Source organism: Doryrhamphus excisus, linkage group LG10 (genome assembly GCF_037039965.1).
Source record: "Doryrhamphus excisus strain RoL-2023G ecotype Guam linkage group LG10, RoL_Dexc_Guam_v1.1, whole genome shotgun sequence".
Taxonomy (NCBI): Eukaryota; Metazoa; Chordata; class Actinopteri; order Syngnathiformes; family Syngnathidae; genus Doryrhamphus; species Doryrhamphus excisus.
This window is the reverse complement of record NC_136366.1, coordinates 3,669,956-3,685,133: the sequence shown is the minus strand read 5'-3', so window position 1 is coordinate 3,685,133 and position 15,178 is coordinate 3,669,956. Positions and strand designations below refer to the sequence as shown.

Genomic DNA, 15,178 nt, shown 5'->3' with positions numbered 1-15,178 from the left:
GTGTAAAGGTGACTATAAGGGTGTTAATTCATGTCTGGAGGGCTCTAATAATGTTAAAATGTGTATTTAGATGGTTGGTTTTGTCTTATTATGTCTACTATATTGGCTAATTGAAGTGTAAATGTGGCTATAGGGGTGTTATTTCATATCTAGAGGGCTCTAATAATGTTAAAATGTGTATTTACAAGGTTGGTTTTGTCTTATTATGTCTACTATATTGGGTAATACGAGTGTAAATGTGACTATAGGGGTATTAATTCATGTCTAGAGGGCTCTAATAATGTTAAAATGCCTATTTAAAAGGTTGTTTTTGTCTTATTATGTCGACTATACTGAGTAATTGTAGTGTAAAGGTGGCTATAGGGGTGTTATTTCATGTCTAGAGGGCTCTAATAATGTTAGAATGTGTATTTAGAAGGTTGGTTTTGTCCGATTATGTCTACTATATTGGGTAAAAAGAGTGTAAAGGTGACTATAGGGGTGTTGATTCATGTCTAGAGGGCTTTAATAAGGTTAAAATGCATATTTAAAAGGTTGTTTTTGTCTTATTATGTCTACTATATTGGGTAATACAAGTGTAACGTGACTATAGGGGTGTCAACTCATGTCTAGAAGCCTCTAATAATGTTGAAATGCTTATTTAAAAGGTTGTTTTTGTCTTATTATGTCTTCTATATTGGGTAATAGGAGTGTAAAGGTGACTATAGGGGTGTTAATTCATGTCTAGAGGGCTCTAATAATGTTAAAATGCCTATTTATTATGTCGACTATACTGAGTGATTGTAGCGTAAAGGTGGCTATAGGGGTGTTAATTCATGTCTAGAGGGCTCTAATAAGGTTAAAATGCATATTGAAAAGGTTGTTTTTGTGTTATTATGTCTACTATATTAGGTAATACGAGTGCAAATGTGACTATAGGGGTGTTAATTCATATATAGAGGGCTCTAATAAGGTTAAAATTAATATTTTAAAGGTTGGTTTTGTCTTATTTTGTCTACTATATTGGGTAAAAAAAGTGTAGAGATGACTGTAGGGATGTTAATTAATGTCTAGAGGGCTCTTATAAAAAAAATCTAACATTAAAAGTCATATTCAGACAATCGTTAACATGCCATAACTACAAAAACATTCCATGTATTAATGTGGAAACTTTGCAGAAATTCACTTATCACGGTCGGGTCAGCGATAAAGGAGGGATTATTACTGTTTTGCCACATTTTGGTGTCGGGTGCCTGATGATGAAGATGATGAAGGGCCTGTCGTGCACGTCCTTATAATAGCACAACATTGAACAGTCATGATAACCAAGGCCATGTATGAGAATCTGGCAACATTTTGGTGAAACGTTTAAAAACAGGGGTGTTTAAAAAGTGAGGTTTGACGCTAAGTGGAAGGGGAAATGGCGTAGGAGGAAAAGAGAAATTCAAGCAGGTCATGTGACTCAGCCTGAGCCAACAGTGTCAGGGTAAAGCTACTACATAATACGAGTACCTGTATAGCTCCACACACACACATACGCAGTGTTAATCCTCTGCGCATGAAAGTAAATCCTGCTGAGCGCCACAGAAGGCAGCCAAGCGGTGGAAGTGAGTGCACGGCGGCTCCGACCCAGTGCGGCGAGGGAGCGGTGCGGTTGCGGCGAAGTGCCGCCACAGTGTAGTGGAATGTGTTTGTGGAGATTATTAAAGAGCCATATATTTGTGCTGCAGCCCCGCAGGGCCCCCACTCTCCAGGCTGAGCTCCACTCTGGCAGACGGCTAATGAAACTGGCCTCTCGCTGGAGAATCATCACGCCCCCCCCCCCCTTCGCTTGCTCTCCACGCCACGTTTTTTGCTTTCTCAGTCATGCTTTGTTAGATGTTGATGCAAACGTGTGATGTCACGAGTTTGTGTGTTTTTAAATCATCACAGCAAGATGACACAGTCTAAGGCAGGGGTCTCAAACTCAATTTACCTGGGGGCCACTGGAGCTCGGGTCTGGGCGAGGCTGGGCCGCATCAGGTTTTCTAAAAAAAACAAAAAAAAACACATTTATTAAAAACAGAAAAATTAATAAACTTTGCTATGGTTCCGATTTTCTATAATAAAAGTTCCACTGTTCTCAAATATCTTACTTTTTATTTTTCTACACAAAATAAGATGAAAAATAAATAAACAAATCAAGAATAAAGAAAATCAATCAATCAGTAATAAATAAATATAATAATAATAATAAAACGGCAAATAATAAAAACTTAAGAAACCACATATAGTTGGTGGGTAGACAAATGATTTTTTTCAGATTAAAATGAACAAAGCATTATTAGAGCCCTGTAGACATGACAAAACACGACTATAGTCACATTTATACTCTTTTTATTTACAACATATTGCGCAACTGCAGGGTCTTGAGACACATGCTAACTCGCAAACTAGAGAGCTAGCCACCTAAACGGTAGCCTTCAAGTTATTTCCTTTAAACTTAAATAGCCAAAAACTTACCACTTCCACATGGCTAGGGAGGATAACTATTAACAGTTATTTAACCTTTAACATGAACATTAATCAAATGTAATCATTTTTTTCTGGGTACATGATACCATACAGCATCCATATCAAACTTTAAACATTAAACTTTCATATCAAGGCGGGGGCCTCACACTAGTGTCCTGCGGGCCACATTTGGCCCGCGGGCCGCATGTTTGAGACCCCTGCTGTAAAGGAAAATGGTAATAGGTAAATACATACTGCAAGGAACATGATAATAGGTAAATACATACTGTAAAGGAAATGGTAATAGGTAAATACATACTGTAAAGGAAAATAGTAATAGGTAAATATACACCATAAAGGAACATGGTAATAGTTATCTAATTTGCATATGATGATGTCACCAGGCTGGGAAATGGTCAGATCCCTTTCTCGACCATACCCGACTTCCGTGTTTTTTTACATTCCCGCTCCCCCTCCATAAGGATCCCCAAGGAATATTTAGCAAGCTAAGCGTATTTATTGAAAAACTATGTGTGTTGTAGGCGGGGGAACTGAAAGTAATTTCATCTCCAAAAGGGGGCGCTGCAAAAAAAATGCAAAAAAAGTGAAATTTCCAACTTGGAATAAAAAAAAAAATCATTTTGGACGTAGAGTGACGTTTGTGGTGATAGGATGAATGTATGATGAGGAATCCAGCACATCTTATTTGAATGGATCACTCTCCAAAGTGCTGATTTTGAAAGGTGAAAAGACTGAAATAATTGTCTGTGGCTGATATCTTTTATTGGGCTGAGCCGCCGAAGCTCAATAAACTCAACGGAATAGGAGAGAAAAAAAAAAGTTGCGGGAGTCTATAAGGTTGGAGAAGAGGGGGGGGGGGCGTGGATGGAGGAGGAAAACAGAGAGACTGTTGCACTGCAGGGATCAATTACTGGGAAATGTGAGTTATGGTATTTGCTGCAGCCAGTGCCATGTGGCTTTATTGCACCGGGACGGAGATTATTAACTGCATCCAAGGAGAGACAAAGTGAGGGCCCGAGAGCTGACGGATTTCTCTGGAAAGGAAAAGATGAGCCGGGCCTTCCTCCTCATCCTCACTTCGTCTCACACCCGAGAGTGTGCGGCGCCGCGCCATTAAGGGAGGAGACGGCGGCGAGATCATCAGACAAGGAGAGCTCATGGCGGATCTTTTTACACGATCTGTGTGGAGTTGAATTCTCGCAAGATATTGATAAATCTACTCGGTGATTCATAATCGCAGAGAAACATTATTATGACACATAACGAAGAACCTCAATCAATCAATAAAGTCACTTTTCTATTTGTTCTTGAGTTGGCGGAAGGACGGACCAAAACCAAAAACCAAAACCATCTCACATGGAAAGTTATGAACCAATATTCTTCCTCCCTGGATTTGTCCAAATGCATAATAATCATAACTAGAGAATCATTCAGAGAGCATTATCGCAAATTGTAGTTGCAGCAGAATAATGTGTTTATTTTGTTTGATAAGCAGGATTGTTCATTGATGGTTTTGTTGGGGGAAGAAGGGGGGGGGGGTCCACCAAAACTAGGTCGAACTGATGTTAAATGTTGGCTTGTCATTTTTACATCATGTTTTGCTTGTAAAAATTTTCTATGGGAACATGTTTTGGTTAGAGTCCGTTTTGGTTTTGGTCATGGACTGATGACATAATGGACCTGACCAGGAAAGATCATTTACAGTCTTCACATGGCTTAAAGAGTAGCCCCCAAACAGCCTTGTGTTCCCTCCAAAGACCCCGTGGGGGGGGGGGGGTCCACCAAAACTAGGTCGAACTGATGTTAAATGTTGGCTTGTCATTTTTACATCATGTTTTTCTTGTAAAAAATTTCTATGGGAACATGTTTTGGTTAGAGTCCGTTTTGGTTTTGGTCATGCACTGATGACATAATGGACCTGACCAGGAAAGATCATTTACAGTCTTCACATGGCTTAAAGAGTAGCCCCCAAACAGCCTTGTGTTCCCTCCAAAGACCCCGTGGGGGGGGGGGGGGGGGGGGGGTCCACCAAAACTAGGTCGAACTGATGTTAAATGTTGGCTTGTCATTATTTTTCCATCATGTTTTGCTTGTAAAAATTTTCTATGGGAACATGTTTTGGTTAGAGTCCGTTTTGGTTTTGGTCATGGACTGATGACATAATGGACCTGACCAGGAAAGATCATTTACAGTCTTCACATGGCTTAAAGAGTAGCCCCCAAACAGCCTTGTGTTCCCTCCAAAGACCCCGTGGGGGGGGGCGGGGGGGGGTCCACCAAAACTAGGTCGAACTGATGTTAAATGTTGGCTTGTCATTATTTTTCTATCATGTTTTGCTTGTAAAAATTTTCTATGGGAACATGTTTTGGTTAGAGTCCGTTTTGGTTTTGGTCATGGACTGATGACATAATGGACCTGACCAGGAAAGATCATTTACAGTCTTCACATGGCTTAAAGAGTAGCCCCCAAACAGCCTTGTGTTCCCTCCAAAGACCCCGTGGGGGGGGGCGGGGGGGGGGTCCACCAAAACTAGGTCGAACTGATGTTAAATGTTGGCTTGTCATTATTTTTCCATCATGTTTTGCTTGTAAAAATTTTCTATGGGAACATGTTTTGGTTAGAGTCCATTTTGGTTTTGGTCATGGACTGATGACATAATGGACCTGACCAGGAAAGATCATTTACAGTCTTCACATGGCTTAAAGAGTAGCCCCCAAACAGCCTTGTGTTCCCTCCAAAGACCCTGTGGGGGGGGTCCACCAAAACTAGGTCGAACTGATGTTAAATGTTGGCTTGTCATTATTTTTCCATCATGTTTTGCTTGTAAAAATTTTCTATGGGAACATGTTTTGGTTAGAGTCCGTTTTGGTTTTGGTCATGCACTGATGACATAATGGACCTGACCAGCAAAGATCATTTACAGTCTTCACATGGCTTAAAGAGTAGCCCCCAAACAGCCTTGTGTTCCCTCCAAAGACCCCGTGGGGGGGGGGGGGGTCCACCAAAACTAGGTCGAACTGATGTTAAATGTTGGCTTGTCATTATTTTTCCATCATGTTTTGCTTGTAAAAATTTTCTATGGGAACATGTTTTGGTTAGAGTCCGTTTTGGTTTTGGTCATGGACTGATGACATAATGGACCTGACCAGGAAAGATCATTTACAGTCTTCACATGGCTTAAAGAGTAGCCCCCAAACAGCCTTGTGTTACCTCCAAAGACCCCGTGGGGGTTTGGGGGGATGTCGAAGTGATGTTAAATATTGACTTTTCATTATTTTTACATCATGTTTTGCTTGTTTTGATGAATTGGTTGGACGTTATTTTCTATGGGAACATGTTTTGGATAGAGTCTGTTTTGGTTTTGGTCATGAATTGATGACATAAACCAAGGCACCGCTTTACAGTCTTCACATGCCTTAAAGAGGAGCCCCCAAACAGCCTCATGTTACCCCCAAAGACCCTGTGGGGGGGGTCCATCAAAACTAGGACGAAGTAATGTTAAATGTTCGCTTGTCATTATTTTTACATTATGTTTTGCTTGTTAAAATTTTCTATGGGAACATGTTTTGGTTAGAGTCCATTTTGGTTTTGGTCATGGACTGATGACATAAACCAAGGCATCGCTTTACGGTCTTCACATGGCTTAAAGAGGAGACCCCAAACAGCCTTGTGTTTACACCAAAGACCCCGTGGTGGTGGGAGGGGGGCAGATTTAAAATGATGATGACGAATGAGGAAGAGAGGAAGCAGAAAAGACTAGAAACGATGCAATGCAGGCAAGGAAGAAGACGAGATGACAAGTTTCATGGGCCGGGGGGTGGGGGGGGTGGAGGTCAGCATTCGACCCTGTCTCGTGCTAATTGTAATTAGGTAGGGGTGGAGGGTGACTAGGGGGTGGGGGGCTTGGGTGGGGGGAGAGTGGGAGCGGAGGAAACAGGAGACGTGATAATCAATTTGTGGCTGGATCGGAAACATGAGCCACCGGGGGGTCCTCGTTCCCCCGACCAGGCATCCAGATGGCCCCGGCCCCAACCTTGTATGTATGTGTGTGTGTGTGTACGTGTGTGATGATACCATCTGCCAGTAGCTGATGATATATTTGGTGACACTAGGTGGTGCAGTGGCACACATCACATACATCAACGGATTAACGCAAGGACAGTGGAACCATCACAAGACCTTGAGGTCATACATTTGGAAGTTGATGAGTTTTGGAAGTTTGGGTTCCTCTTGAACCGGTTAATTCCATCTTCCAACATACTTAGTCGGAATTCCTTTCCATTCCATGATGTCCTAAATTGCTACAAATCAGAGTTTAACACATTGAAGGCAACGCCTGGTTAGATGTCACCTATGGGTTCCTTTATGAAGAAGAAGAATGGCAGTCGCAGCTGGAGAACCAGGATGGAAAAGGCGGGTTTCTCTCGGTTGAATAGCGCTACCTCAGCAGGGGTCCGGGTTCAGTGGGGGCGTTAGAAAGAGCAGATTTGCTATCGATTGCGTCTTCCTCCGACATAAACGCTCAAAAACACCACAGCTGCCTCTTAAAGAATCAATGTCAAATTGCTGCTGGTCACATGACCAAGGTACGGGTCTATTATGGGGCGTCCTGCTGGAATTCGGCGGACGTCTGTTGTCGACGAATACATCGCCGCATGGTAAACCGCCACCCTTCCCCCGATGCACTACTTCTCGTCTTCATAACTTCGTTGGCGTCGGCGTTTTGAAGTATCGCATCTCATTAGCATACTTTTTAATTCAGCTCATCAGCCCTGTTGACTCGCCGCCTGCCCTCCCCTCCTACTCCCAGATGTTTGTCACCCCGGCCCGCCCCCTTTTTAATTGGTGCTCATTAATTAGACAGGAAATGCACTCTTTTCGCTCCACTTTCACCAAAAGTGGGTGAGAATGGTAATTAGCTGCTGATGTCTGAGTGCTGTGGGAATTGGTGAGGCTGGCCCGGGGATGCGTGCATGAGGGTTTCATGCAAAGAAGTGACATCACACATGTCACATGACGTGACATGAATGTGACAGAACCATAACCTTTAACTCTATCATATTTTATCTTCACTAAGTGGAAAAAATAGAATAAATAATGAGAAATAATAATGAGAAAGTGTAGTAAAGTCAATATCATGGAAATATTCTAACTGTATTCTATTGGATCTATGGCAACTGGACCCTTCAGGTTGTCTCATCTAAACAGGCTTCATTGGGTCATGCTCAACGACTAGATAGGACAGCTCAAGTATGAGATGAGGGAGGGGCTGGCGCGGAATACAAAGTATTTAATCACAAGAACAAGGGTTCTCAAATGTTCTCACCTCACTTCTAGAGCTGCCTATCTGGTCTTTGAGCATTAACTGTTGAAACATCGCATTTCACTTCTAGAGCTGTCCTATCTAGTGTTTGAGCATTAACTGGTCAAACGTCTTGTTTCACTTCTTGAGCTGTCCTATCTGGTATTTGAGCATTAACTGGTGAAATATAATTGGTATTTGAGCATTAACTGGTGAAATATCATTGGTTCATGCTCAACGACTAGATAGGACAGCTCAAGTATGAGATGAGGGAGGGGCTGGCGCGGAATACAAAGTATTTATTCACAAGACCAAGGGTTCTCAAATGTTCTCACCTCACTTCTAGAGCTGCCTATGTGGTCTTTGAGCATTAACTGTTGAAACATCGTATTTCACTTCCAGAGCTGTCCTATCTAGTGTTTGAGCATTAACTGGTCAAACGTCTTGTTTCACTTCTTGAGCTGTCCTATCTGGTATTTTGAGCATTAACTGGTGAAATATAATTGGTATTTGAGCATTAACTGGTGAAATATCATTGGTTCATGCTCAAAGACTAGATAGGACAGCTCAAGTATGAGATGAGGGAGGGGCTGGCGCGGAATACAAAGTATTTAATCACAAGAACAAGGGTTCTCAAATGTTCTCACTTAACTTCTAGAGCTGTCCTAGCTGGTATTTGAGCATTAACTGGTGAAATATCATTGGTTCATGCTCAAAGACTAGATAGGACAGCTCAAGTATGAGGGAGGGGCTGGAGCGGAATACAAAGTATTTATTTACAAGGACAAAGATTCTCAAATGTTCTCACCTCACTTCTAGAGCTGTCCTATCTGGTCTTTGAGCATTAACTCTTGAAACATCGCATTTCACTTCTAGAGCTGTCCTATCTAGTGTTTGAGCATTAACTGGTCAAACGTCTTGTTTCACTTCTTGAGCTGTCCTATCTGGTATTTGGGCATTAACTCGTGAAATATCATTGGTATTTGAGCATTAACTGGTGAAATATCATTGGTTCATGCTCAAAGACTAGATAGGACAGCTTGGTATTTGAGCATTAACTGGTGAAATATCATTGGTTCATGCTCAAAGACTAGATAGGACAGCTTGGTATTTGAGCATTAACTGGTGAAATATCATTGGTTCATGCTCAAAGACTAGATAGGACAGCTCAAGTATGAGATGAAGGAGGGGCTGGTGCAGAATACAAAGTATTTATTCACAAGAACAAGGGTTCTCAAATGTTCTCACTTAACTTCTAGAGCTGTCCTATCTAGTCTGTGAGCATTAACTGTTGAAACATTGTGTTTCACTTCTAGTGATGTCCTATCTAGTGTTTGAGTATTAACTGGTCAAAAGTCTTGTTTCACTTCTTGAGCTGTCCTATCTAGTCTATGAGCATTAACTGTTAAAACATTGCGTTTCACTTCTAGAGCTGTCCTATCTAGTGTTTGAGCATTAACTAGTCAAACGTCTTGTTTCACTTCTTGAGCCGTTCTGTCTAGTCTTTCAGCATTAACTGGCGAGACATCTTGTTTCACTTGTAGAGCTGTCCTACCTAGTGTTTGAGTATTAACTGGTCAAACGTCTTGTTTCACTTCTTGAGGTGTCCTATCTGGTATTTGAGCATTAACTGGTGAAATATCATCTTTGACTTTTAGAGCTGTCCTTTCTAGTCTTTGAACATGGACTGATGAAACACTATGTTTCACTTCTAGAGCTATCCTATCTAGTCTTTGAATGTGAACTGGTGAAACGTTTTGTTTCACTTCTAGAGCTGTCCTATCTAGTCTTTGAGCATTAACTGGTGAAACATCATCTTTGACTTCTACAGCTGTCCTTTCTAGTCTTTGAGCATGGACTGGCGAAACACAGTGTTTCACTTCTAGAACTGTCCTATCTAGTCTTTGAATGTGAACTGGTGAAACGTTTTGTTTCACTTCTAGAGCTGTCCTATCTAGTCTAACTGGTGAAACATCTTGTTTCACTTCTTGAGCTGTCTTTTCCAGTTTTTCAGCGTGGACTGATGAAACACCGGGTTTCACTTCTAGAGCTATCCTATCTAGTCTTTGAGCGTGAACTGGTGAAACATCTTGTTTTACTTCTAGAGCTGTCCTATCTAGTCACAGAGCATTAACTGGTGAAATATTTAGTATCACTTCTAGACCTGTCCTATCTAGTCATTGAGCATGAACTGATGAAGCCTGCTTGGATGAGAGGCGAAGTGTCTCCTTAGACCACCCGATCAGTCCAATTGCCATCCATTCAATGCCCTGAAAACACACGTTTGAATCCTAAGGGGGTGCAGTTTTCAGTCATTAGACTTTTAGTAAAGTAGCGTTTGACTTTTACAACTTGGAGCATACCTGAACTACGCTTACCTGCAAATAATAACTAGTCTTCTGGGAGTACATTAGAGTGGATTCTACCTTGAGGCAAAGAATTCCTGCGGCAGCTCGACTGATGCACTCTCCCTCCCTCCCGTCCACAGGTGAGCCGGCGGTGGCCCGGGAGAACAATTGTCTGAACGCCGCCAAGGCCTGCAACCTGAACGACACGTGCAAGAAGTACCGCTCGGCCTACATCAGTCCGTGCACCAGCCGCGTGTCCACCGCCGAAGTCTGCAACAAGAGGAAGTGCCACAAGGCTTTGCGTCAGTTCTTTGACAAGGTAAGACCACGCCCCTCCAGGACTGTGTAGCATACTTAGCTATCGAAACGCTAGATATTGATAGATGTCGCAAAAATATTATGTAATCGGATGAATTGGATGGACGTTATTTTCTATGGGAACATGTTTTGGTTAGAGTCCGTTTTGGTTTTGGTCATGGACTGATGACATAAACCAAGACACCGCTGTAGATAATTTACAGTCCACACATGGTTTAAAGAGGAGCCCCCAAACAGCCCTGTGTTACCCCCAAGACCCTGTAGTGGGGGGTTTGGGGGGGCGGTTAACCAAAACTCGGTCACAGTGATGTTAAATGTTGGCTTGTCATTATTTTTTACATTGGAACGGATGAATTGGATAGACGTTATTTTCTATGGGAACATGTTTTGGTTGGAGTCCGTTTTGGTTTTGGTCATGGACTGATGACATAAACTAAGACACCGCTGTAGATAATTTACAGTCCACACATGGTTTAAAGAGGAGCCCCCAAACAGCCCTGTGTTACCCCCAAGACCCCGTGGTGGGCGGGTTGGGGGGGGCGGTTAACCAAAATTCGGTCACAGTGATGTTAAATGTTGGCTTGTCATTATTTTTACATTGGAACGGATGAATTGGATAGACGTTATTTTCTATGGGAACATGTTTTGGTTAGAGTCCGTTTTGGTTTTGGTCATGGACTGATGACATAAACCAAGACACCGCTGTAAATAATTTACAGTCCACACATGGTTTAAAGAGGAGCCCCCAAACAGCCCTGTGTTACCCCCAAGACCCCGTGGTGGGCGGGTTGGGGGGGGGGGGGACGGTTAACCAAAACTCGGTCACAGTGATGTTAAATGTTGGCTTGTCATTATTTTTACATTGGAATGGATGAATTGGATAGACGTTATTTTCTATGGGAACATTTTTTGGTTAGAGTCCGTTTTGGTTTTGGTCATGGACTGATGACATAAACCAAGACACCGCTGTAGATAATTTACAGTCCACACATGGTTTAAAGAGGAGCCCCCAAACAGCCTCGTGTTAACCCCAAAGAACTCGTGGTGGGGGGGTTGGGGGGGTAACCAAAACTCTGTCACAGTGATGTTAAATGTTGGCTTGTCATTATTTTTACATCATGTTTTGCTTGTAAAAATATAATTTTTGTCGATAATATGTAACATTTGTGAGGCTCTGGAACGGATGAATTGGATGGACGTTCTTTTCTATGGGAACATGTTTTGGTTAGAGTCCGTTTTGGTTTTGGTCATGGACTGATGACATAATCCAAGGCAGCGCTGTAGATCATTTACAGTCCACACATGGCTTAAAGAGGAACCCCCAAACAGCCTCATGTTACCCCAAAGACCCCGTGGGGGGGGGTCCACTAAAACTTGGTCGAAGTGATGTTAAATGTTGGCTTGTCATTATTTTTACATTGGAATGGATGAATTGGATGGACATTATTTTCTACGGGAACATGTTTTGGTTAGAGTCCGTTTTGGTTTTGGTCATGGACTGATGACATAAACCAAGGCACCGCTGTAGATCGTTTACAGTCTTCACATGGTTTAAAGAGGTCGAAGTGATGTTAAATGTTGGCTTGTCGTTATTTATAAAAATGTAATTTTTGTTGATAAAATGTAACATTTCTTAGGCTCTGGAACGGAATGAATTCAACTATATTGGGGAATAGGAATGTAAGGGTGATTATAGGGGTGTTATTTCATGTCTAGAGGGCTCTAAAGATGTTGAAAACCATATTCAAATGACCATTTTCTATGTCTTATATGTCTTCTTTGCTGTTGGTATTTCTACTATATTGAGATATAGGAAAGTAAGGGTAAACGTCGTCGTCCACCTAAACGCACCAAAAGATCCGTGACACTCTGCACCAACACACGGTTCCGTAAAAAAAAGCAACGTTTTTGCATGTTGTTCTATTTTTAAGCGCTGTGTAAGCACTGGCACTGTTTGAAAAGTAGCGATTTGGCACCTGCGTGGGATAATATGTAAAGGACACCCCATCCTAATCTGATAGAGTGCGCGTGGCGGGGCCGCTGAGGATTTTGCTCGTCATCCGCCATAAATAACCGCGTGCCACACAAAGCTGTGACATTGATTCCGTCATCAAACACAAAAAGATGTTTTCTGGCCGCGCGCGACACGGGGGAACAGGGCGATCGTTCCGAGCCGCCTCCAAGCACGTCCCTGCGGAGCGAGCTAAGTGGGAACAATTCTTGTAAATAACGAGATGAATAAACAGAAGAGGGGGAAGAAGCAGCGGAGAGCTGTCAGGCCCGGGCTGTGAACAACTGTGTACTTTTATTGTCTTGTGTCGCGCTTTACGACGACAGCCTCTTAAATCTCCACATTGTTAGTCCGCTGAATGGGGCCGCGCCGCAAAAACCTTTCCATAAAATCATCCAAAGTGTTTCATGAAATGTTTAAGTGCTTATTGCACATTTAGACACATAAACCCACACATTTATCCACCAAACTACTCGGATTTTACACCTTCCGTCAACGCTTCGCTGCACTACACTGCGTATCATAATAATACTACATCAACAAGTCTACATGACAATAATAATTAAAACTGCAAGCAGTGATGAGCGGGCTCGAGCACCCCGACGCGCTCGGGGGTACGCACGGGTCGGGGGTACGCGCGGGTCGGGGTCGCGCGCGCGACCGGACGGGCACGTGGACGCGCCGTACGAAAAACCGCGGCGAGCGGATAAGCGGTAAGGTAGTCACGGCACTTGCAATTTTCCGCCAGGAGGGGGCGACAGCGGCGGCGAGGCGGGTGCGCGGTCACGTCCCGTCCGACGCCGCGAACCGCCATAAAAAAATTCACGACGATCGGACCGCGCGGTAGGTCTTTGCGGCGGATATACGTTTCCGCCTGTGGGTGGCGCTATAGAGTGTATGCGCCCACACGGTAACGGACCAGAGGGTACCCCGAACCAACAGAAAAAATTAGGGGCCGATCCGACCGTGCGTAAGGAAGTTACGGCAGATATACCTTTCCACCAGTTGGTGGCGCTATACAGTCTATGTACACACACTGTCATAGACCAGAGGGTACCCCAGACCACCAGAAAAAATTTGGGCCTGATCCGACCATGTGGAAGGAAGTTACGGCTATATACATTTCCACCAGTTGGTGGCGCTATACAGTCTATGTACACACACAGTCACAGACCAGAGGGTACCCCAGACCGCCAGAAAAAATTTGGGCCTGATCCGACCATGTGGAAGGAAGTTACGGCTATATACATTTCCACCAGTTGGTGGCGCTATACAGTCTATGTACACACACAGTCATAGACCAGAGGGTACCCCAGACCACCAGAAAAATTTGTAGGCTGATCCGACCATGTGGAAGGAAGTTACGGCTATATACATTTCCACCAGTTGGTGGCGCTATACAGTCTATGTACACACAGTATAACAGACCAGAGATTGACCCAACACACCACAAAAAATTTCAAGACAATCTGACCATGAATCAGGAAGTTACGGCAGATATACATGTCCACCAGTTGGTGGCGCTGTGTTTTGAACATGGCTTCTGGAGCGTTAAGTGCGTCCTGTCTTGATAGACGTCTCCACCGAAAATCATAGTGATACGTGTAACGGGTGGCGAGGGATAATGAATTGAAACTTCTAGGTGGCGCTAGTGTGTCAATTTAGATTGGTGTCACATGGGAGCACCACCAGGGCGCTCAGGCCTGGATTAAGGCCTCACGTTTAAGATTTCAGCAGCCTGTGACCTTCTGCAGGCAAATGATGACCTTTTGATGGTCAATGGCGAAGGCTGACCATTCGCCGTGGCCACGCCCCCCACATGTGCTTTACACACATCATAGTCCATCAACTGACTTCATCAGTCTGTCAGTCAAACTGTGTATTGACTTTGATGTACATTGCTTCAAGGCAAGGCCAGACACCAGGCAGGGCCAGATATGAAATGGTCAAAGTTTGGTGGCGTGCCACGCCCACATCCTATGGAGCGGCCCAAAATCCTTCGCAATTTAACGTGGGCCATCCGTCTAGTGTCCGTTGATGCAACAACGGACTCATTCGGTCAAACCCCCTAGGAGGAGTTCGTCGAGATACGACCCATACATCCGCCCCCAAATGGCCGCCGCCACCTAAAATGGCCGACTTCCTGTTGGTTTTAGAACATGGGTTCTTGAGACTTTTTTGTGCGTCCTGTCACGAGTGATGTCTCCTCCGAAAATCATGCCGATACGTGCAACGGGAGGCGAGGGATAATTATTTTAAAACTTCTAGGTGGCGCTAGTGAGTCAATTTGGCTTGGTTTCATATGGGGGCCACACCAGGCCGCTCAGGCCTGGATTCTGCCCCCCCCTATGAGTTTTCAAGCCCATGCGACCTTTTGCGGGCGAATGATGACCTTTTCTATGTAAATGGCGAGGCCTGAGCATTCGCCGCCAGGCCACGCCCACCACGTGCGCTTTTCCTGCATCATGGTCCATCAACAGGCTTCACCAGGCTGTCAAGCAGTGACCTTGTGACCCCGATGTTCATCTGATGAATCTCCTGGCAGAAAAGGCCTCATGTAGATGACACACCTTTAGCCTGTCGCCAATAGGTGGCGCTGCGATGAAATCAGGAAGTGACCTACGGGGACCTTCGGGGCGGGGCCATGATCACATGTACCAAGTATGATGAAGATCTGACCACGTGGAGCCAAGTTATTCACGTCTA

General features: G+C 43.8%; 1 protein-coding gene across 2 annotated transcripts in view; it reads left to right on the top strand.

Annotated features, from left to right (window-relative positions):
• gfra1a (gdnf family receptor alpha 1a) overlaps positions 1-15,178 on the top strand; it is a 201,748-nt gene that overhangs the window by 61,509 nt on the left and 125,061 nt on the right. For both annotated transcript variants that reach the window (XM_058057941.2, XM_058057948.2), the window contains one exon: positions 10,284-10,462. In XM_058057941.2, coding sequence (XP_057913924.2) covers positions 10,284-10,462 — 179 coding nt within the window. The remainder of the gene's footprint in view (positions 1-10,283; positions 10,463-15,178) is intronic.